At 42.2% G+C, this 23,636-nt stretch overlaps 3 protein-coding genes across 3 annotated transcripts in view; all 3 read right to left on the reverse strand.

The window, feature by feature from the left end:
• Positions 1–566: 566 nt before the first annotated feature.
• On the reverse strand, positions 567–2,859 carry LOC148891828 (insulin-like growth factor-binding protein 1). The gene is made up of 4 exons (XM_089008510.1): positions 2,477–2,859; positions 2,263–2,393; positions 1,393–1,521; positions 567–1,314 (listed from the first exon to the last, which is right to left on the reverse strand). The coding sequence occupies exons 1-4, from the start codon at positions 2,817–2,819 to the stop codon at positions 1,189–1,191; spliced, it is 729 nt and encodes a 242-aa protein (XP_088864636.1). The 5' UTR covers positions 2,820–2,859; the 3' UTR covers positions 567–1,188.
• Positions 2,860–2,985: 126 nt separating this feature from the next.
• Positions 2,986–6,882, reverse strand: LOC148891829 (uncharacterized). Its single transcript, XM_089008511.1, has 3 exons — positions 6,624–6,882; positions 5,754–6,107; positions 2,986–4,439 (listed from the first exon to the last, which is right to left on the reverse strand). Exons 1-3 carry the CDS (start codon positions 6,642–6,644, stop codon positions 4,359–4,361), a joined length of 456 nt encoding a protein of 151 aa, XP_088864637.1. The 5' UTR covers positions 6,645–6,882; the 3' UTR covers positions 2,986–4,358.
• Positions 6,883–7,539: 657 nt separating this feature from the next.
• Positions 7,540–23,636, reverse strand: part of LOC148891830 (adenylate cyclase type 1-like) — a 65,526-nt gene continuing 49,429 nt past the window's right edge. Inside the window, 14 exon segments of the mRNA XM_089008515.1 lie at positions 7,540–10,511; positions 10,514–10,820; positions 11,458–11,582; positions 11,686–11,800; positions 13,084–13,182; positions 14,658–14,804; positions 14,925–15,041; positions 16,041–16,167; positions 17,688–17,950; positions 18,022–18,111; positions 18,345–18,429; positions 18,511–18,608; positions 19,888–20,085; positions 21,609–21,764. Of these exon segments, the coding sequence (XP_088864641.1) occupies positions 10,345–10,511; positions 10,514–10,820; positions 11,458–11,582; positions 11,686–11,800; positions 13,084–13,182; positions 14,658–14,804; positions 14,925–15,041; positions 16,041–16,167; positions 17,688–17,950; positions 18,022–18,111; positions 18,345–18,429; positions 18,511–18,608; positions 19,888–20,085; positions 21,609–21,764 (2,094 nt within the window). The 3' untranslated portion in view covers positions 7,540–10,344.

Consider the following 23,636-nt stretch of genomic DNA (forward strand, 5'->3'; position numbering starts at 1 on the left):
GTCTGAGGTTTCTAAAGCTGCATTGAAAATTTAAGTAGTACTAAAACTCAATATTCTGTGGGCCCTGGAATTTAAGTGACAATGAGAAAAACCCTGGCACTGGAGTGGACACATTTTTGCCATTGTCTGGCAGGGAATTAGTTAAAAAAAGAGGAAAACTTGACCAGTCTTACATTTACATGACTTTTTTTTCCAGAATCACGATGCATACATACATACACTGACAGGTTTTAGCCCTCTTCCAAACAAAGTCCACCAAGGCCTGATTATTTGAAAGATTATGGTTATTGATTTTACCGTGATGTTTTTCCCCTCATGATTGTGAGTGGAGATTATTATGGTCTTGAGTATACTTCCACACACACATGCACACACGCTTGAAAAGCAGTCATAAAACAATTGTCATTGTTTTTTCCCCCGCATTGTGTATAGTCTCACATGTTTTAATTTTGTCCAGTAAGCCATGCTGTACCCTGGCCAAAGTGTGATATGCAAATTGAGGTCAATAAAATACTTGATGCTTTCTAACATTGGTCTTGTGCATTTTCTGAAAAAAATCAAGTGAATGAGGCTTTTGAACAGAACTGTATATTTGGCATATACACATAAATAACAGAAAATACAGTGACTGCTATACATCAGTCTTCGATTACAAAATAAAGTTTGTAATACTGCATAAATATAAGAATAAAATGTCAGATTTTACATCTAGATATATATAAAGCATGACGCTTTGAATAAAAGGAAAGGAGGAGGAGGCTAACTGCAGAGGTAGACAAATGTAAAAGCTTGGATGAGCCCTGATATGTTTGTGCTTGACCAGCATACACATACTTGCGGCACATTAAGTATCCCCCATTGAGAAAATGAAGATGTATGCAGACAATGTCAACATGTCGCATGAATGAGTGGCTGTGTCGATGTGAATGAATTGAAGAAAAGGCCCTAAAATGGGGCTTGGCAGTGGTTGCAGAGCAGTGGTTTTTGAGGAATGGAGTTATTCAGTCAGAAACACAAATGTATACAGTGTTGCCCTATTTACAATTGACAAAAAAAGGAAAAAAAGATGGGAACACTTTTTGTCAAATGACTTGTCATGAATAAATAAAATAATTTATAATTCGGCTTCGTGAAAGGACAAAGGTGTCCCAGTGTGTGTGTGTGTGTGTGTGTATATAATTTGCTGCTTCAGTGAGTGACTTCCTGGTGGCATTCTGAGTCGCCAGGGATGTTGTCGGCTCCGGGGAGGATCTTGCCGTTCCAGGCCGAGACGCACCAGCAGCGAGCGGGAGGTCCCACCAGAGATGACTCACACTTGAGGAAAGACCAAAATGAGAAAGTCAAGGAAGGTGACAAGCAAATTTGGTGGCCGCACCACACTGCACTCCTCACCTGCTTGGCTTTGTAGAAGCCATGTTTGTCACAGTTGGGGAGGTAGAAGGTGGTGAACTTCTCGCCGAGGTTCTGTTGAGAGTTGGCGATGGCGTCCAGGGCGGCATCAAGCTTAATGTGACAAGGACCCTGAGCGGGAAAAGAAAATAACCATCAACTGTTGACTGACACACAATGCTGCTGAGTATCAAATGACGGCCTGTTTGATTTTTTTCTGAAAATGCTCACAATAGCTTTAAACGCTGGTGAGGCTCCTTTTTTTGTGCACATTTCTCCACAGTGAGACTAGTAAAGGCTTTCTGATTCTGATTTTTCATTTCAGGTTTTCGGCCTCCAATGGCGAAACCTCCGGCATAACATGATCACATGCTGCTTTATTGAATTTAATTTCCTATTGAGGAATTCAAAGCAGTACAATTTATTTTATTTAGATGAGCAAATCAAACTTTCTTTTAAGTCATAAAAATGGTAAAACCAATACAAAGTGTCACTTTCAATGAAAAATCCAATGAAAAATCTGAAATTGCTTGTCATTGTAATTGCGACATTGTCATTGTTTTGATGGATAATACATTCACATCGTAATTCCTTATTTAAATTGTATTGAAGGAGTGAAATAATTTGTCCCTTGTGGAATTAAAATAAATGTCATCCATTACATTTTCCAGATTTAAATGAGAATACTTAGATATATATTCACACATGCTCAATTGAATTTTACATTGTGTGAAATAAGTACTATTTTCAATAGAGCAAACTATTTTTAAGCCTCAATTTTACTTTACAACGAGGGACAAAAATGATGCACATTTTTCATAGTTGAGTCACTAAAATGAAGAACACTTAATTGTCATGTCAATCTTCCCTCACCTGCTGGACCAGTTGGTTTCGGATGGCGTTCACTTTGGCCTTGATGCTTTCCTGAGCGTCTGCGGCGTCTTGAGTGGGAAAGGCCAGCATGTATTGGAGCGAGCTGTGGTCCGCTTCCTCTTCAGTATTCTCTGAACATAAACACAAAGTCAGATTAGCATTTTTGTCATTGCCAGTGAAACGCGGGATGGGATGGGACAGGACGGGACACTACCTTGGTCTTCGACGCAGACCCCGTGCCCACGCGTGAGGGCGTGGAGAGGCCTGTCCTCGCCGGGCCTGGGCAGGCAGCGAAGACCACTGGCACAGTGGGCCGTGTGCACCCCACAGGAGCTCCCTATTTCCAGGGCGCAGGCCATGCAGCATCCGCAGCCCGGCTCCCTCAGTACCTGCCCGCAGCCGGCTGGGACGGCTGGACACTCGCTCAGCTTCTCCTGAGTGCAGGGGGCGCAACGAATAGGCTCGGGGCCCACCATCGGGGACGACCTCACTGCCGCCACCGCCGCCACCAAAACCACAGCCGTCAGCAGCATCTTCTTCTCGCGTAATCCACACATGTCAACTCTTTGCACTTTTCATGTCGCTATCTCCCAGCGCGGCCGTATTTAAGCATCGCCTCTGGCGAGTGTTAATGATTGACACGTCGTCTACAGCTATAACATATTTGTGTCATAGCCGTGAAAAACAGTAAGTTGACCCCGCTTGACGTGCGTGGTTGAAGGTTCACAGGGTCTGCGGTCAATATTGACTTTGGGACACAGTGATTGGACATCAAAACAAGCTGGGATGGTGTGGCCGGAGGGATGTGGGGGGCAGTGTGGGTATTTTACTCAGCAGTGAGCGAAGAGGTTAGGAAAACACATGCGGCTTCAAGATGCTTCAATGAGGGACAGAAAAACATGTTTGGCTTTGTGTGCGCTGTTTTGACAGCGCAAAGCCATTTTGTTCCACTTTGGTGAAGGTTCATCTTATCAGGAAAGGGAGATAAGGCCATGAGACACCCACACACCCACACGGGAAAACACACACACACACACACACACACACACACACACACACACACACACACACACACACACACACACACACACACACACACACACACACACACACACACACACACACACACACACACACACACACACACACACACACACACACACACACACACGTAGGCATCCCCTTTTCTTGCATAATCATGCAAGAGACATAACATGTTTGTGTGAAGCCGACTGACGGTAATTGGTCATTTTATTCTGTGTAGTATTTGTACAAAGTAAAAAAAATGTACAGCTGCCCTGGCTTCACTTTTTGATGTGCTTTACAATCTTCTTTCCAAAAGCATGATCATACTCCCACCACCCCGATTAAAATAATAATAATAATAAACTTCCAGTATTGTCTTGGACCAAGTAAAATCACTGAGTTTCCTTTCCAAATGGGCGAGCCAAGTTTTGGGCAGTGAAAGTGATGACACGGGGCCCACTGACCCAATGAATGATGGATGTCTGCAAAACATCAAGACAACCACTTCCCAATTGCAAGGCCTTAAGTTAAACATACAGGCATTGACACGTTTATTAAAATGAACTTTTTTTTAACTTATTAGGAAAGCAAAGCAGACAACCTAAGAAAAAGTACTGATATTATGTTCTCATCTTCGTTGACTCACTTATTCACGATGTATTTAGTTGTTTTTTGGAGATTCTGAAGCACACCAAAGGAGAATTATCACACCCCAAAAATGTGTGTGTCCACCCTTGTGAGGTTAAGAGGATGGGAAAATGAAATTATCTGGTGGGGTGTTTTTATTTCCCAAACCCAGTATATACTCTTAAAACAGCTCCTCAGATAATCTTCAACATTAAATCATTTCAATATTCATGCAAGCAAATCAGTAAGAACAATGTCACTTAGTAAAAACCAGTTAACACGTCAACTATCAGTGCAAATGAACTGCTTCCGAAGTTGCGCTGAATTATTTGAGACTAGTGTATACACCAATTAACGGCAACAATTGTCCTGTTTATTACAATCAATATTCATCCATGTGTTTCATGAGGGAAAAATAAAACAAACTTGTGTATGGTTGGCGTTCACTCAATGACCAGCTGATGCGTTTTCGCTTCCTCTATGTTGATCATCACGTTCACCATCCACTGGGGAAGCTCCTCATTCTATAAAAAAAGTATTAAGGACAATATTACAATCCCCCAAAAAGCCTCCTCGCGAAGAATGATCAACCATTGATACATATTCCATATTACAATTATGTGAAAGAAAAAATGCAATTCTGACAACAACCATGGGTTTGAAGCAAACAACAAAACAACCGCAAACAAAAACCCGTAAAAAAAAACAAAAAACAAAGATATCACTGGAGCTCAGATAAACAAGGCATACAACATCCAAGAAGCAATTACAAAAGGGAAGTTAATAGTAAAGATGAGACTAAAGACACATTTACAAGATTCCAATGACACGTGTAAACAAAATAATGTCAATAGTAACGGGGAACATCCAACAAAGATTTAGCGAGCAGCCTCTCCTTAAATCTATGAAACGTTGGCAGCGGGTGTGCAAAATGGAGGGAATGCCCTCCTTTGCCACGTGCTGGATACACAAGAACAGAATCATGATATAATTTGAGTTTTTTGGACTGTTTGACCTGTATCTCATTTCGAATCATTTAGTTGTATAGGGCAGTAAAAGAAATGCCTTCCATCTTGTGGAGATTGGTGATATTAGAACTTGTTGTTGATCCCTGACAGCCTGTTTGGCACCCATAAATTCACATACACTATCAGAATTTATTTCCCCCTTCACTATTTTTCCACATTTTGGATTTCATGTTGGGTCCGAGAGGACAGTAATTTCATCTGTGCTGTATGTCATGCATATTAGCATATTTGACAATAAAGCTGACTTTGACTTCATCTGACCTTTCTGATATTCTTTTTTTTTCTTTCAAGAAAAACATGACATTATTATGAGCATTTAAAAACAATATCCATGGGTCACTCGGTGTGGTTCGGGTCGCATGGGCAACAGATAAAGGGTCTCGAACAAACCAATAGCCGTGTTTTACTTATTATTGTGGTGCACACATTTTTGCACTTGCGTGAGAGTTAGGAAAGTTAAAATGGAATGTAAAAAAAATGCTAGTCAAGTTAAAAACGGTTTCCAGTTGACAATAGCACCAAAATGAAACCAGTTTTACTGTTGTTTAATTTTACATTGTTTCCGTTTTGATTTAGACTCACACGGCAGCAATGTTACCAACCATTTCAGTTAAATATTTCAAAATGAAAAGTTTTGAGATCGAGATAAACGATTATTTGTTTGAATTTAGTTTTGTGTTCAACGTACATGTCACTCTTGTATGGACGTTAGAAATGTAAATGTGTTGTTTACTGGACGTACATGAGTTGCAGTATTGAAAAAAAATACTAGAGATCGCACAGATAGGACGTGACATGTTTTGTTTTTACCGTGTATTCCAAAGAGGATGGGCCACCACTACTGCTGCTGCTCTTCCTCCTTTTCTTCATCGAGATTCGTTTGCGTTTTTTCGTCTTTCCCGGCATTGGGAATCGTTCCCATGAGTCAAAACTAGCATTGAGTCTCGTTGTTGTCCCCTCGCCGAACGGTGAATCCAGTTTCGATGATTCTGAATCTTGGGTTGACACCTGACGCGGCACGCGCTTCGGTCTGAGAACCTTCAATCGGCCGTCGCCATTTTGTAACATTTGGTGTTCTTCACGTTCTGGTTCTTTGGGTGTGAGGCTCGCCTCGGATGTATCCTCCATGTCGGACTCTTCCGGGATGAGATCCAGCATTTGAGCCTGTTTGGAGTGATTGTGAATTGTTTAAGAAGTAAAGCCAACGTAGAGGAATAACTAAGTTTTCAGCACCAAGCTTACCGTATTTACATTCATACAAATGAGCCAATACGCATTGTTTAACTCCTCACAAATTGATTAGTTTGTTTTACCGGTGAATTGTAAGGATGACCCTAAAGTGGACCATAAAGTGGAGCGTAACGTCTACAGATTAACTTCGTTTGTCCTTGTGTGAGTTGTGAATTGTACGTGTATAATGGTTCGAATTTGTAGTGTTTTTTTTTGCGCAGTTTGTTACTCTCCAACATTGAGTTGAATGAGGTAAAATAAATGTAAAAATACATGAACGGATTAGTGTATTTCCTGCTTCAAATAAATGTGGTACGAGAACAGCCTTTTTGATTCTGCTTTTCACATTTTGACACGAGATCAAGGCAACATCAAACAATTGATCGACATCACTACGTTACTGTAACGCCTCAAATAGAAAACTTTGACAAAGAGGTTGTAAAAACTCACAAGCTGTAGTAAACCGTACATTGCGACAGTTTATTGGTTCAAAAGAGAGGAGTGAGTGGTGTGCCACACTGTGCCGAGGCGTGAGCCGAGTAAACAGGTGAAAAAAAAATGTGCGAGGCGCGAGTCTTGGAACGCACGTTGCTCCATCTGATGTCTCGCGAGACTGGATTTCTACATCATCCCCCACTCGTAGGATCGCGGGTCATTTGAACTAAAAAGGTGCAACGAGACGCTAATGAGTTGACGGCTGACATTGACACACCCAACTCGCGTAATGTGTCTTTCGCGAACGAGCCGGATCTCTGAAGTGAACGAAGAGAGCCGGCTCCTAAGAAGGAGCCGTAAATGGGAGCCGACTTTTTCCCCCTCTATTCGCCGCCCCCAGTCTTCTGTTAAAGCCGCACGTGATTGGTCGAGATCCGTGGTAGAGGCGGGAGGGAAGAATTACAGACTCACGCAGCAGTGAGGCGAAGGGGAGGGGGTTAGAAAAACAGTTCAATGAAAGGCACTTTTGTGAGAACTTAGCAGAGGAGCTGGGTGTAATGATATGAGCAAATCGTATTTGGTTGTTTGACTAGTGATGCCTGGCTATAGACCAAAGGGGCATGAGCTGCTGCAAGTCAGTCAGATGAGAGCCTACGAGAGCCACACATGTCAGTTGCATTCTCCCTCCAACCAACACAGCCGTCCTAATAAAGAACCTCAACTCTATCCAGAAGTTGTATCATTTACCAAACCCGCTTACACAAAGCAACGCATGGTGTCAGAAGGCAGACGGCAGACAAGAGGACGATAAAAGGACTTGGAACGGAATTTATAACTTGCTCCGATCCATTAAGTACTGGACAATATTATCAACAGAATAAGGATATATAGGATATTTTTAAATCTATTGCCACTCATTATTTTATCCACCAATATTGTATTTATTACAAAATATTCACATCTTTACACTTTACACATTGTAAACAAGACTTTACAGGTGTTTGGGTATTTACAAAGAACAACATTAAAGAGTATGACCTGCATATCAAAGTGAATATGTGTAAAAAAGCAAATTACAAAGACGGTTTATGTGTGACATGAAATAAGGCCAAACATGACATATGTACATAGGTGCAGATACAACTCGAAGATCCTCGTGTATGGTGTACTGTGGACTACCACAATCTGTGAGTGGGAGGTGGCAGAGATGGACCGAAAATAGCGAGTTTCTGCCAATTATGGGCTTTCCCTCAAAGTGATGACAATAGCATATTAATCATTTAAACCAGCATATACCACAAAAGCTAATCCATAAACAGTAGCCGCATTTCAAACGCACTCATCTTTAAACATGACTAAAATAAATGAAATGACAAACACTTTGGAAACACCCTTCTCGGGGTCACATGAACAGAAATGGTTGCTTTCCGTGCACATCATCTGTGCACTTCACTCTAGGGGTGAGACTCATCAAATGGCGATTCATCCAACTGATAGAAGTTGCTAGCAACGTGCTCTTGACAACAAAATGGCTGCTTTTAGAATTGGGATATCTTAGGGTAAAATTACATTGTAGTGTGCCCTGATTCTTACAGAAACATGGACCAAAAAGAAATGGTTAGGATCAAAAAACAAACGTGGTAGATGGAAATACAGCTCAATGAATACTATTGTGGCAGATAGCGGAAAATACGGATACTGAAGGGCTAATGCTAAAGGAAATAACTTTAATTCAATCTTGGGGTTCAGTGCAGCATTCGTGCTTAGTGATTACATCCCACTGAAGGCTAATAGTACGACTATAGTGTTTGCTCTAGCAAATTAAATCATAGATGAACAGTCCAGACCCTTAATCTTTTGTGTCGCAAAGTGAGGGCTAGCTATGTGCATTGGCAGTTTTCTTTCTTAACAGCACCTGAACCAAAACTTAGACCTGCTCTTAGCTGCAATAAGGTTTAGTCTCATTTATTTGAGCAAATTAGCACATGTGCCAGGGCTGTGTACAAAAGAAAAAGGTCCGCTGGAACGGCCACCACGGCGCAGCGCCGTCTTCCAAATGCCCAAACAAGTTAAGTGCTGCTTGCTCAGTCACGATGATCAACAATCACCAGTTTTCACCCCAAGTGCAAAGTAGGGCCCTCCGTGTTTGATGCAGGCAGTCATTTTAACCATTGTTACCTCAGATCTGTTTTCTCAAAGCACATACAAACACTGTTATTGGGGACATCATTTTGCGAGGAAAATTACTTTAAAAAAATCCAGACATTTCTTTCGCTCCATTGTAGTAAATCAGAAGAGGTGATTTTTTTCATGAAAACATGGAGTGAGATGCCAAAGAAATACTGAACAGTGAATATGTGGGGGTCCACTGTAAACTCGAAGAGTAATGTGAGACAACCGCACCATTGTTTCAATGGCTGCTCGTGTTATAAAGTACATTTTGTTTTGTGCAATTGTGTGCTTTAATATACTGTGTGTCTAGGGAAGGTTCTTTTTCTGGTATAAAAAAACATAAATCTTTATTTGGAGATAAAATGAGCATAAGGAGTATTTTTTGTAAGAACTGCACACTGGCCTCAGGTTCCCCACTCGTGTTATGTGTTTGTATGTCAAGGGCACAATTATGTGTTTACTTCATTAAATAAGAATAGTGGTGAAAAACATACAGTAGAACCTCTAAAACTCCATCCATCATTTTGGGATTTTTCTTTGACACGCCTCGCCCAGAAAAACATATTCTAAATAAAAGAGTTTTATTGTGATTTTTGATTCGCTGTATCCTCATTAAGGTCACTGGGGGTGCCGGAGCCGATCCCAGCCGTTTTCCGGCAGTAGGCGGGGAACACTGAATTGGTTGCCAGTGGGGCCAATCGCAGTTCACACAGAAACAAAGAGCCATCCGTGCTAACATTTAGGGACCAATTTGGTGTGTTTAATCAGCCTGCCATGCATGTTTCTTTTTATGTGGGAGGAAACCGTAGTCCCTGGAGAAAACCCACCCAGGCCTGGGGAGAACATGCAAACAATACACAGGGAGGCCAGAGCTGGAAACTAAAGCGGTACCTCTGCACTGTGGGGATGACGTCCTACCCACTGGACCACCAGGGTACTCATCATTGTTATTTTTGTATTTGATTTATTTGTTCATACAAAACAAATAATAAATAAAGACCCTTCACATCCGAACAATAAACCCATATAGGTTCCTCTATAATTTGTTCAAATGGGGTTGAAAAAAATTGAACTTATCAGTTGGTTTGTGAGAGAGTCACGTATGCAAACCTGGTGGTGGATTCAATGTCGAAAATGTCATTCCTTTGGTTTATTTGCAGGCGGAATCATAGCTATGGCTGTCAAGGTGTAAAAAGATCACACACCAGTGATTAGAAAGGTGTCAGCAAAAGTGTTACAAATGTGGTTGTGTTGTGTCATCAAACGATGCACGACCATACACACAAGTGCACACACGCGCACACACATGCTTAGGCGCACCCAAGAAACACTGTGTGAAGACTGTAAATAACAATGAATGCATCCTTGGCATCATTAGAAGGACTGTGCAAAAGCAATAGCAAGGTCAGTCTTTTTTAACTACACAACCTGTAGAATAGCCCCCTCTGCAGATTGTTTTACCAGCAGAGAAAGGATGTAGTATCTGAGTGTGTCCAAAGAAGAGAGAGCAGCTGGCATTCCCTAAAAAAACAAAACAAACAAACAGAACACCAAACTCATTTCCTCAATTAGCGTCACACCTGCAGGAAGTGTGCAGGCTGCTCTCTTCAAGGCCTCCATCTTGGCTCTTCGTACCTTCACGGAGGCCACACACTTGTGTTGTGTCTACACTGCAAGCATCAGCCGCAGTCGCCGTAGCCTCGATCTCTGTCACATCTCGATCCCGCCCACCTCCGTTTCCTCCTCACCCACTGCAGCAGGCACGCGGGAAGGAGGTAAGCGCGAGGGCTGGCTGTTGGGGGAGGCGGCGACGGAGGAAACGCTGCCCAGGTTGGCGGGAACGCTGGTTTTGCCGCAAGAGTGGATGCGGCGCGCAAGGCTGACCGAGCGTACCACTGAGGAGGTGGTGGCCGTGCCAACGCACTGCACCTTGCCCTCCAGGAAGTACGTCAACATCTCGCCTTTGCCCTTAACGCTCACTTTGCCGCGACATACCAGGTCATATTCCGAGTTCAGCAAGCGGTAGACGTCCTCCGTCACCTGGATTCAAGGATTTTAAGATCAACAAAAAATAAAATTGAGAAAACATTTTTGGCCACAAAATGATAAATACATGGAAATTCTGATTTTTTTTTACAAAACTAAAAGTTATAATCCTCATCATAAAAATCCCCTTTGCTTTTTTTCCAATTATTTATTTTGGTAATGCTTTACATCCAAACAGAATAAAGGGAGGTGAAAAAGTGTTTTGCATGTGTGTTTCCTTTAATTTATTACACAACACAAAGTGACTTTTTTGTTTTCATCTTAGACACTCCTAATATACTATAAAAATTGATAGATGCTGATTTTATGATTAACAATTAATTATTCTTTGGCATTTGACTCAGCGTGATTCAGACTTGATTTTGGCTTTACTCCCTGGTGATTTCCACTATCTTTGTCAGTGCTTTATTTCTTGTATATGATAGTTGTCAATGTTAAGCGCTTTGCTACAGCTAGAGCAGTTGTTAAAGTGCTATATAAATCAATATGTATAGTATTGTATGTATTGTATTGTAACTGCATTTTAGCATTACTGCTACTCTTTTCATTTCAACTTGTCCAATTCCACAAACCACTCGACGTTATTCATTCAAACAGAAAGACTGAAGAATATGCAGATTTTTTTTTAAACCTGAATCTTCCCTGGTACTCCCGTGCTGTCCATGCGACTGGCCACATTGACCGTATTCCCCCAGATGTCATACTGAGGACGCCGTGCCCCGATGACCCCCGCCACCACTGGACCAACATTGATTCCTGCGTCGGCATGGGACATTGAGCAAACCAAACAATTCATGAACAACTCGTCATACTTCGACTGGTCCTGTATGTTATCCTTGGTGGTCATGCATAGACGTACCCACTCTCAAGACAAACTCGTTGTAAGATTGATAGTTGATTTCATCCAACACGTCAAACATCTCAATGGCATAGTCTGCTATTGTGCTTAGGTGGTCGTAAATTGACTTCTTGGCCTGAAAAAGCAAACAAAATGTCATTTGTGTCATATTGCTAGAGATGTATCATCTTGTATTTGCATGTTTGACTGTTTGACTCTGCAAGCTTGCTTTTAAATTTAATTTGGCCATACGGATATGCTGGGAATAGAGATTGTTACTCCTCAGTCAGCTGCAGTAATCGTATACATTTTCTCACAGCATAAATGATATATGGCTGTGAGTACAATATTGGTATATTAGCGGCCTACATTGACTGCTCCATCATTTGTGTTCATACAGCCACCACTTTAAGGGCTACAACAGTGCTATACGTTTGATTTTCCATGGGCTTTTTCATTGTATGTTAGCATGTGGCAGAACAGATTCTCCTAACAGCAAAGCTGTGTGATTTTTTTAAAGATATGCAGTACATGAAAATAGAACATTATGATTGTATTTCTATGAATGCTTACTAACTGCCTGAGCATCCCGTTATTCCGAATCTTTGTGTTCACGTGAGAAGATTTTGTTGGAAATATATTAGCATTCAGGGGTCACAGGTGACTATTTTGGTACGTGTACTCGAACTCCACACACGCAAACCGAACATTGAGTGCTTTTAGCACTGCGCCTAGCGGTCACCAAGAATGAAATATAACTTTTTGATCTTTACTTTAACAGTTAATTTCATCCTAATGATAGCTTGTTTTGTAGGTTCACTGACAAAGATCCCTTTGGTTAGATTTACCTTGCATGGTCTAAGAAAAAACATTTTTTTCCCTCTCAAGTGGCACAGCAAGCATAGCTGTGTAAAATTAAAACAGATGCATCAATCTGAACGTCTCTCATAAGTACATAGGGATTTTTGGGGGATAATATTTATTTATTTTATTATTTAGTGGCCCGGTAGTCAAGTGGTTAGCACGGCGGCGTCACAGTGCAGAGGTCGCGATTTCACGTCCCGCTGTAGCCTCCCTGTGTGGAGTTTGCATGTTCTCCCCGGGACCGTGTGGGTTTTCTCCGAGTCCTCCGGTTTCCTCCCACATTCCAAAAACATGCATGGCAGGCAGATTGAAGACTCCAAATTGTCCCTAGGTGTGAGTGTGAGAGTGACTGTTATTTGTCTTTGTGTGCCCTGCAATTGGCTGGCAACCAATTCAGGGTGTCCCCTGCCTAGAGCCCGAAGACGACTGGGATAGGCTCTCGCACCCCCCGCGACCCACATGAGGAATAAACGGTATGGAAAATGGATGGATGAATGGATGGAATCTTTATATTGAAATAATAATAAATGGCACACACATGCGGTTGTGTCTCACCTCGGTTCCAATGGTTGGGACGAGGCCAATGACTGCCATGTACGTGCTGCCTATGGTCTTGATCTTCTCAATATCTTTGTAACATGCTTTATCCATGAGCTGGAAGATGCACATTCACGTTTAAAATTCACACCAAGAGTGTGGTTTTTATACAGTGAGACCTTGGCTTACGAACTTAATTGGTTCCCAGACAGAGTGTGTAAGGCGAAAAGTGTGTATCCCCCAAAAAAATTAATAACCATAGGAAACCATTAAAATGATAATAATCCGTTCCCAGGTCTCTATAAAATATAATTTTTAACTAAATAAGACTTAAAACTACACACAACATACCTTATTCTATGTATAATAAATGTGCTATTGTATTGCAATGAAAGAAATACACTACACTGTATCTGGATCTGGATCTTATGAAACTGAGGCATCACATTATCATTCATCATGTTGATGATTCTCATAGCCTTTTCTGGATGGAACTGTTCAATAAAAGCCTGCACATCAACTCCTGAATGGCCTGCTTCTGTTTGTCCTCTTGAAGGCAAATCAAATGCTCTGTGTTGAGGACCTCATTATGGTCAGCAACAAGCTCCTCAATGTCATCTGCATCCACTTCGAGTCCCGTAGGTGCTGGCAGAGATTTTATTACAACAAGCCTGTCAAGCTAGGCAAAATAAAATGGCACACTCGCAATCCCGGAAAGCAACAAACTTACGCGTTCGCGGCTAACAATCACCTCGGGCAAAGCAAACTCTTGGACTTGCCAGCACAAGACACAGCGAGGTGTCCTAATTTTGTCACTGGTGAGGTGACAGCGACTCGTTGAAATGTCCCAGTATCGGTGATTAGGGGATCAACACACACACCTTGTTCGTGTTTCTCAATGATCTCCTTCTTCTCCGCGACTGGAATGTTGTTTTGTGTCTTCTTCGGCTGGCGGAGGTCGGGAGCGGCGGCCCCGCCCCAGCTGTCAACTCGCACGTGACAATTTCGTTGTCATTAGTCACGTGAAAGCATCGACTAAATAACGCCTTTGGGTCAAGCTTTTTGCGAAGGATGGTAGCAATGGTGGACGGTACCGGGCTCTTTATTTGTAGAATGGGAGTAGAAAGTTACTCTCAGGGAAGTGACACACAGCGCGAGAGATGTGTCAGGCTGAGATTCACATGACAGCCGCGGTGCGGTGCAAACGCAAACCTCGTTCGTGTTTCTCAATGATCTCCTTCTTCTCCTCGACTGTTATCTTGTTTTGTGTCTTCTTCGGCTGAACACGAGCCTGTGGTGGCATCTTTTTCGGTCCCATAACGGAAAAAGTATCGTTGAAGACGATCGACGTGTGCAATCATAGAAAGGGGGTGTGGAAAGGTTGGCCGTCTGGGACGCTGTTCGGTCATGTGCTTTTGTGTTCTTCCGCTGAAGATTACTCCGCCAGCCGTGGTGGGGGGTGTGTACCGCGAAAATAGTGCGTATGCCAAGGTTTAATTTTCATAAATGTAAAGTTCGTAAACCGAAAAGTTCGTAAGGCAAGGTGTTCGTAAACCCCACTGTACTACAAGTCAGAAGTAAAACAACAAAACCTCATCAAAGTCTGCAATGATCTCATTGAGCAGTCTCAAGCATTCCACTCCCATGTTGTTGCCATCCAACTCGATGTAGAAGTCATTGAAATTGGGGATGGAGGCAAACAGGACCCCTACTTGTGCGTATGACTGGTAGTATAAGTCCTAGAATAAGAAAACAAAAGAAAGACAAGAAATGATGTGTCACCGTGACGCCTTCAGATGCCACTTCACGTGATGGTCTACCTGTTTGTGTGTGTCTGCTTGTCTATGAGCAGGGCTCACCATGTTCCTGGGGTTGGACAGCAAGAAATGTTGGGCTACGTGTGCTGGCAACAGATTGAACAGGATCCGCCTGTTGTCCAGTTTGACTTTTTCCATGCCATCTCTATCCTCCTCCGCCTGTCAGCAGACACACAATGCTCAAGTGGTTAGCGACACACATAGCTGGATACTGTTTGAAATTCAAGAGGACCTATTGTGGAAAATGTACTTTTTTAATGCCTTGTAAACCAATGGATGGATGGGTCTCTGAGATCTACCTGTTTCTGAAAAGAGATCTGTGACCTCCAAAGTCATTTTCAAGCAATCGGAAAACTACACAGAAACACAATGGTGCAGAAACACTTCCCATCCCAGCTCTTGTATGAAAGTTAAATGAGTTTTGCTGGAAGTACACAAATAGATGAGTATTAGCTAACAATTTTAGCCTGTGATAGATGATGCATGCTTGATTGCTCCGTCAAGTTGACAACGCACGTGTGTGTGCATGTGTGTGTGTGTGTGTGTGTGTGTGTGTGTGTGTGTGTGTGTGTGTGTGTGTGTGTGGGCGCAAATGGTTGTTGTCGCTCAATATCAAAACCAAAGTGGGTATCAATGTTCCTGATGTTTTGATCAATATATCCACCACAAATGCTATTTCAGCGGGAGAAGTGATTGGACATTTTGAGATCTTTCTGCTTATATTTTTGCTTTCAGAATCATAACTGTTTGTTTTCTTTAAAAAATAGATTTGGTCGATGTCAACATCACTTTTCTTTTATACTTTGAGCATGTTTTCAGTTGAAAATTTCATTTTATATGGTCAGTATAGAAAAGTGGGACATTTTGGAGCCAGCTCTCACACCACAATCTTCCTGCCAGTTTTCACCAGCTAGGGTCAGTAAAACCTTTCCATTTAAAGTGTTCACGTCATTTCTTGTCAAATTCAGCTTCTCACAATGCAAAATAGTACCTTACCTAATTAAATGTAGCTAAATCACACAATTGACCCTATTTGTTGCCAAAGAACAGAAACTTGTCAGCTTCTATATGTATATAATTATTGTACGTTGTATATCAAAAGTCCATTTTTGTTATAAAGCACCTATCTCATTGCATGATGAAGACATGCTAGCTCACCTGCACAGCCCAGAGGAAGTCCAAGCGCAGTTTGAGGTCAAGCTGCCTCGAGTGGAGGGCGAGGGCACTGACGAAAAGCAACAGAGACAGGATGGGCTCGTAGCCCCGGATGTGGAAGGACCCACCACTGCGGACGAGAAAAAGGTACAAAGTCAGCACCGGGGGCCGAAAAAAGTACATGGGAGGCTTGAGGTCAATCCCCCACACGGTCGACAGCCAACATGTGTTAAGTTACACAACGATGTGGATTTCAGTACAACACTTGCCTAATTGTGTCATGTGTCATTTCATGATCCCTGATGAATGTATGAGAAAATATGTCCAAAAAAGGAGATTTAAGATATTATTTCACACATCTAAAGCAGTCTTAGATATGGGCGAGTGATACACAAGAATTTAGAGGAAAAAAATACATTTAACAATGAGCTGAGCATTTAGCAAGTGTCCAATAAGATCACGCAGATCACGGGTTCAGGGCGCTTATCCGCACGTTATCAGGGAACTGCAATTTGGTATTTAATGTCACAATATGCTCAAGCGAGATTTACAACAAACTGGAGTATTTTCCATTCAGAAATGGCAGCAATTTTAAGCATAATATATCTTTTCAGCTGTCCATCGATTGCCTGTCATGGGTGAGATAAACCCTGATCACATCACACAATTTAATACTTTGATTTCAAATTGATAATCACTATATGCAGAACATTTTGACTATTGAATAACAATAATATATTTAATTTATAAGTGACTTTCAAAACTCTCAAGTTCACTTTACAGTCACAGTGCAGGTTTTTCTGTGGGTGAGCAGCGACAGCCACACGCGCAAGCATTCACTCGACCTGGAAGTAACTCAAATAGATAGAAAGTTAGATAGCTAGCTAACTAACAGATAGCTAATAGATAGCTAGCTAGATAGCTATATAGCTAATAGATACTGTAGCTAGCTAGCCAGCTGGATAGCAAATAGATAACAAATAGCTAGCTAGCTGGATAGCTAGATAAATAAATATAAGTGAAGAATGACTTTTGTTTTAATTATATGTTGCGCTACATAGCAAAAATAATGTTTCCATCATTATTGTGCAATCATACAATATCACAATGGCCCTAACAGCCATGTTTTGGGATGTGAAGAACTTACAAATGAGATTTGAATCCACAGTCACAAAATTGTGACGCAAATGTGTGAATCAGTAGGTCACCGTGCTCCTACTTTTGGTTCCAATCAAATGAATTCCACTGTCACTGCCAATGGTGGGAATGGAACGCACGCACACACACACACACACACACACACACACACACACACACACACACGCACGCACGCACGCACACACACACACACACACACACACACACACACACACACACACACACACACACACACACACACACACACACACACACAGGGTGTATGTATTGTAAAGTAAAGCACCTCCGACTTCCAAACCCCCAAAATGCTGCCAATCTGTTTCCCTCACAGAATCAGAGAAAAAAAAACTTCCCAAATGAAATGTCCAGGCTAACCCTCCATTTGAGGAAAGAATGGAAAATGAAAGGCGCCGACAAGCATCCCATTGGCATGATTACAGAGCAGGCCGTCTAATGTGGCCCCAAACCCGCTGAGCTCGCAACCTCACCCACCTGACGGTCTTGCGAAAACCGCTGAGCTCCAACACGGTGACATAGAGCACTCCCAGCAGGAGCATCAGCGCCATCTTGGGCAGCCATGAGACACGCAGGAAGAGCGCCAGGGTGAGCGTGCCCACCGCACACGACAGGAAGGCGTAGTGAGCGCCTTCGCAGGGCATCTCGGCCATTGTACGGTGAGCAATGTTGTCGGTGTTGATGATGACGACAGAGTTGTTGGTGCTGGCGGGATCCCACAGCCATGGTATGCAGCCCACCTATATAGAGGGCAAACAAAACTCAAGGGAGGCACTTAATGATGCAAAAAACTCGATTTGGCATGAATTACCACACACGCCTGGGCCACAGCGTAGATAAAGAGCACGATGAGAAGGCAGAGAACAGTGCGAATCTGAATCGTCAGGCACCCTGGAAAACACTGATTCACAAAAGCATAAGATAATTTACATTGACTTGCATATGCAAGTTATTTTGCTTAGTAATAATTAAGGAGGTGGGATTGCCATCGACTGGTGAGCAGGACCTTGGAAACACTGAGTCCTAATTGAACTGATCAATAGGAATTTCATAGACTGACGCAGGCCTTGTCTACTTTTTTGAGAAGATGATGATAAAGTGTGGAAAAAAAGGAAGTGGTCAAGCTGTACGTACCTGTGCTCTTGTGATATGCAGGTACATGATGCATGCAACCAGGAAACAGATGCAGAAGACAAGCAGCACCAACACCACTGCACCCCTGAACCAAAAAAACCAAAACAAAACTGTAAAAATGTGACAAATAATGCACAGTGGTGGCGTGAGTAAGTACAGTTCATACTGTGGTATGATGAGGAGATAGACGAGGCCACACAAAGCAGCGAGGATCAGAGATACAACCACAGCACTGGTGAAGTACTCATCCGGAATCTGATGGTACTTTTTAGAACCAAAAAGAGCAGAGAGTGGGTAGTTGTAATTACTACGCAAGTGTTTGTAGAATTTTGGGTTTGGTTAATTCATTGTTTTTTATATCTACAATTATTGATGTAAAGGTTTCTTCAGCTGTCATCTGTACTTCTTTGAAGGTGTCGGACATTTCGCTCCTCATCCGAAGAGCTTCGTCAGCGAACTACGGTTGTGCTGGTAACTCTGGCCCTATATATATCCCCAATGGACAGAGGTGGCTGGGCCAGAGTTGCCCTCATAACTTTAGTTCGCTGACGAAGCTCCTCGTTTGAGGAGTGAAATGTTGGACACCTTCAAAGAAGTACAGATGACGGCCTTTTCCTTTTCATCGATGTACCACTCCTGTACGACTGAGAGCCTACTGAGATGTATCTACAATTAGCTTGAACACAAGAAAAGGCAGATAAATGGCAGGTGGATTCGGCTGCTGCCTAAAAAGGCAGACAAATATCATATTCATGTTTTTGGTCAATTTAATTTGGAAGTGACGTTCTAAACCAAGGTATCAAACTCATTTTTTTGCCGCGGACCACATTGTAGATACGGTTTCCTCTCGGGGACGTTCTGAATTTGGGGAAACCATTACAATGCTTCCTTCCCTCCACATAATACATAAAGAGCGTACAACAAACGAATGAATTCTGTACTTTCTGGTGTATAAGGCGCACCTTCATTTTCTCCCTGCGCCTTAAACGCTGGTACGCCTTATGTGAAGTAATATTGAGCCACAACATTTCTCGCAACCCCTGTCAGCAGCCACCGACTCCATTTCCCCCTGTAGAAGAAGTCGTGGGCAGGCCATGCTGGGATATATAAAACGTAACGCCAGCCTCTACTGTAGCGCCTTACAATGTGGTGTCCCTTATATTTGGAAAACTTTTATATATTTTTCAATTTTATTTTGAAACATTTTTTTCATTCGTTGAAGGTGCGCCTTATACATGGAAAAAAGTTTGAAAATACGTACACCATTCATGGGGGGCGCGCCTTATACACTGGAAAATACAGTAACTAGTTTTCAAATCTGAAGTCAAAAATACTGACTGTTATTGTGGTTTACATGGGACAATTTGATATTTCAGTTCGGATTTTCGCAAGCGTCATGGAATTTCTCAGTTTTGATTTGCTTTCGTGGGCCGATTAAATTGATGTGGTGGGTCAGATTTGGCCCACGGGCCTTGACTTTGACACCAGTGTTCTAAACCAAACTGTGCCATTCCCTTTTTTTTAATCTAAGAGCGTGGCTCACCCTTTGCTCACGTTCCGAGCACTTGTACATAAGCGTGAGGAAGTTGAGGTCGGCCGTGTCGGACTCGGTCTGTCGTGCCTCAATCAGCCGCCCGATGTAACGGTTGACCCGTGTCCTGGGGCTGTTCTGGACCACGTTAGCCTGGTTAGCGTTGGGCCGGTTTCTCAGCTTTTGCGGAGCTGTCCTCATGGCCCTCCGCTGTATTTGTGTGTGTGTGTGTGTCGGGGGGGGGGGGGTGCAGGGAAAAGAAGAAAATGAAGATAAAGAAGGAGTGGTTGGAATGCCTACACTTGCAATGGGTTATTGTGCTGGAAAAAAAAGAGACAACAATACAACCAGGCCACTGATTATACTTTCAAATGAAGCCGCTGCTGTCACATTTAACTTCATTAGTGGATGCACCCTGCTGAGACTAAGTGTCTTTAACACAGTGAACAGAGGTGCAAAATAGTAGGCACTGGAGCATCAGCAGAGTTGTTTTCATTTAACTGTTTTTAATTTTCTTTTGTCTGCACTCGTACACAAAGTTACGGAAGAGGATTAGAGCCACTGAAGAAAAAAAGGTTGGCAAGATTCAAACTTCCTTCTCAGAATTCTGCATTTAAAAGATGACCATGCTGACTTTGAAGTCAGAATTCTGACTTTATTCTCAGCATTCTGACTTTAAAGTCCAAACGCTAACTTTATTCTCAGAATTTTGACTTTAAAGTCAGAATTCTTCTTTATACATTTAAAGCTATCCATAACCTTGCCCCCCCATATGTATCTGACCTTTTTCAAATTTCTATTCCCTCTTGTTCCCTCAGATCCTCTTCCTCCCTCCGCCTGTGTGTGCCCCCCCCTACCTGCCCGCCTCAGCACGATGGGTGACAGACCCTTCAGCTGCTCTGCCTCCAAACTTTGGAACTCACTTCCTCCCAACATTCGTAACATCGATTCTCTTCCCACCTTCAAGTCCCATCTCAAAACCCACATATTTAAAATTGCATTTTCTGTGTAGCTATCTCTCTTGTTTCTATTTATAATTGGATTTTATTTATTGCATTGTATTTGTGATTATATTTTATTTATTATGGTACCTATGCTTGTCTGTGACTGTAAAGTGTCCTTGAGAGCTTTGAAAGGCGCTTGACAAAAATAAATGTATTATTATTATTATTATTATTATTATTATTATTATTATTATTATTATTATTATTATTATTATTATTATTATTCCAAGCTAAATTGAATGACGTGAACATTTGAAATGAGAAACACAAATCTGTTTTTGTTGAAAGTGTCAGAGAGAATGACTTGAGAGTTTTTTTGTGAGAATTTTATTTTGGATTTTTTTTTTGTTATATCAGAATTATTTTCATGCAAATACAGTGAGCTGAACACTTTAAATTTTATAAAGGTAACTGTGAATCTGTTTTGTTGAAAGTATTCATTGGGAGTAAAGATGGATTTTTTTTTGTGATGACTGTAAGGTCAGTGGGAATTGTTGTCAAGTTTAAAATAGTTATCAAGATGAACAGAATGAGTTGAATGAATTAAATGTCAAATGGGACCACTGTAAATGTGTAATGTTGGATGTGCAATCGGCTAACCTTGGCTGGTAACTAAGCCTGATTTTTTGGGGGGATGAAAAATACTCCATCTGAACATATACACAGCCGCTTCAGGTCTAGTTACGCAACAAAAAAGGAAAGAAATGTCAGCACAGTGGGAGTGATTACCTTATCACCATCCTCACAGTTCATGACATTAGAGAAGGGGATCTCGGCCTTGAACATCTTTCGGCAGTGCATGAGCTGCACCAGCAAGTAGCAGACTGTCTTGAACTTCATCTTTTTGGCCGGCTTGATATCCGACAGAATCAGTCCCGGGAAGATCTGTGTGAGATGGCAAGAAGGATTTGAAAAAGTCAGTCATGATCAAGAAGGACTGGAATAGGTGTATTATTTAAAGTGTGTGTGTGTGTGTGTGTGTGTGTGTGCGCGTGTGTGTGTGTGTGTGTGTGTGTGTGTGCGCGTGTGTGTGTGTGTGTGTGTGTGTGTGTGTGTGTGTGTGTGTGTGTGTGTATGCGTGTATGTGTGTGTGTGTGTGTGTGCGCACATCATGTAGTCATTACTAGCAGGATTCGGAACTGAACCACAGAGACAATGTGGGTCACAGGTCATATTATTATTATTATTAGTTTCAGCACGTCTGAGCTGAGTCATTGGCTCAATGCAAGGTTATCTCATCTCACCTCATTTTCCGTACCGCTTATTCCTCATTAGGGTCGCGGGGGTTGCTGGAGCCTATCTCAGCTGTCTTCGGGCACGAGGCGGGGGACACCCTGAATTGGTTGCCAGCCAATCCCAGGGCACACAAAGACGTACAACAGTCACTCTCACACTCACACGTAGGGACAATTTGGAGTGGTCAATCTGCCTGCCATGCATGTTTTTGGAGTGTAGGAGGAAACCGGAGGACCCGGAGAAAACCCACGCGGGTCCGGGGAGAACATGCAAACTCCACACAGGGAGGCCGGACCGGTTCGGATACAGTTTGCAGTCGTGCAGAACGACTTTGCCAAACGCTAATAGCTTTTTTCGGTCACATTTTGGTGAGAAGACTATAACAATATCCTGCTGCCTAGTCATACGGGATAAGAATTAGGGCCTGCCGTGAAGAGCTTAAATGTGTCAGCAATAGAGAATAGATGTCACAAGAGGGCAGTAAAGCATTTTCTAAAATGGCTTCAAACAGCGTTCTGTGAAACCAAAATGCCAGAAGATGACATCAAAGCACATATTTTGGGGGTAAATTAAGTTCCTCAACTCACTTCAATGCAGTTTGTTGGCACCAAGATGCTAGAAGATGGCAGTAAAGCATTAATTTTGTCTCAATGTATTTCCTCAACTTCCTTCAATGTAGTTTCTTGGACATCATATGCCACAGAACGACAGCTAAATCGTGCTTTTGTTGGACTATAGCTTCTCAACTCTCTTCAACATGATGTCACCAAAGCGTTACTTTTGTCTATATGAACTCACTTCAGCAATACAAATTGCCTCAAGATGGCCCCATATTAAGACCTCTACATAAAAAAAATACAAACAAACAAAAAAGAAAACTTTTTGGGGGAGGATCAGTGGTGGGTCAGTGATTATAGTATTCAAACATAGCTGTCTTAAACTTCAGTCTTCACACACTGCACTTCAATCGGTAAAATCTTAGAATACCCTCTGAATTATAATTTTTACTCCTATTGTAGTACTCCAGTACTTGAATCGTATTTTTCGAAGGAATACTTGAAGAGATAGCGCTTTATATTTCCACCACTAGAGGTTAGGGTTAAAGCTGCTTGTAGACATGTTTGCCACACGTGTGTCTTTGTATGCATGTTCAACTCTGCAAATCTATGATGAAAGTCGGCCTCACCCCAACTCCCCTGTCCTGTCCCCCCAATGCTGCGCCCTCCTAGTTGAGTTCGTGAGAGACTGGAAGTGACATAATCTGCACATCAAATGTGTGAGAGCTCCATTAGATCACACTTGATGCTTTACACTACACTAGGGGTACTTTTTTTCTCCTGCAAGATTTTAGAGTAGGAGAAGCAACCAAAGTATAAGCCTCCTTCTTCAATCGAGCTTTATCTGACATGCCTTGTGGATTATCTCTGCACAGTACACCCTTGAATGTATTAAAGGTTCACTTAAGGCCACGGCCTGATAAAGAACACAACTGAAAGTGTGGCAGTAGTCATTTCCCCCCCT

The sequence above is a fragment of the Hippocampus bargibanti genome, linkage group LG11 (genome assembly GCF_051943395.1).
Source record: "Hippocampus bargibanti isolate YZ-2025 linkage group LG11, ASM5194339v1, whole genome shotgun sequence".
NCBI classification, from domain to species: Eukaryota; Metazoa; Chordata; class Actinopteri; order Syngnathiformes; family Syngnathidae; genus Hippocampus; species Hippocampus bargibanti.

Bases quoted from the DNA above. Each gene is read 5' to 3' on its own strand.
- LOC148891829 (XM_089008511.1), bottom strand. From the start codon at position 6,644: ATGTACGGTTTACTACAGCTT. The intron at 6,108-6,623 runs GTGAGTTTTTAC...CACTCCAAACAG, and splicing joins TGTACGGTTTACTACAGCTT to GCTCAAATGCTGGATCTCAT. The intron at 4,440-5,753 runs GTAAAAACAAAA...CTTTTTTTATAG, and splicing joins CATCCTCTTTGGAATACACG to AATGAGGAGCTTCCCCAGTG.
- LOC148891828 (XM_089008510.1), bottom strand. From the start codon at position 2,819: ATGTGTGGATTACGCGAGAAGAAGATGCTGCTGACGGCTGTGGTTTTG. The intron at 2,394-2,476 runs GTAGTGTCCCGT...GTTTATGTTCAG, and splicing joins GGTCTGCGTCGAAGACCAAG to AGAATACTGAAGAGGAAGCG. The intron at 1,522-2,262 runs GTGAGGGAAGAT...TTTCCCGCTCAG, and splicing joins GAAACCAACTGGTCCAGCAG to GGTCCTTGTCACATTAAGCT.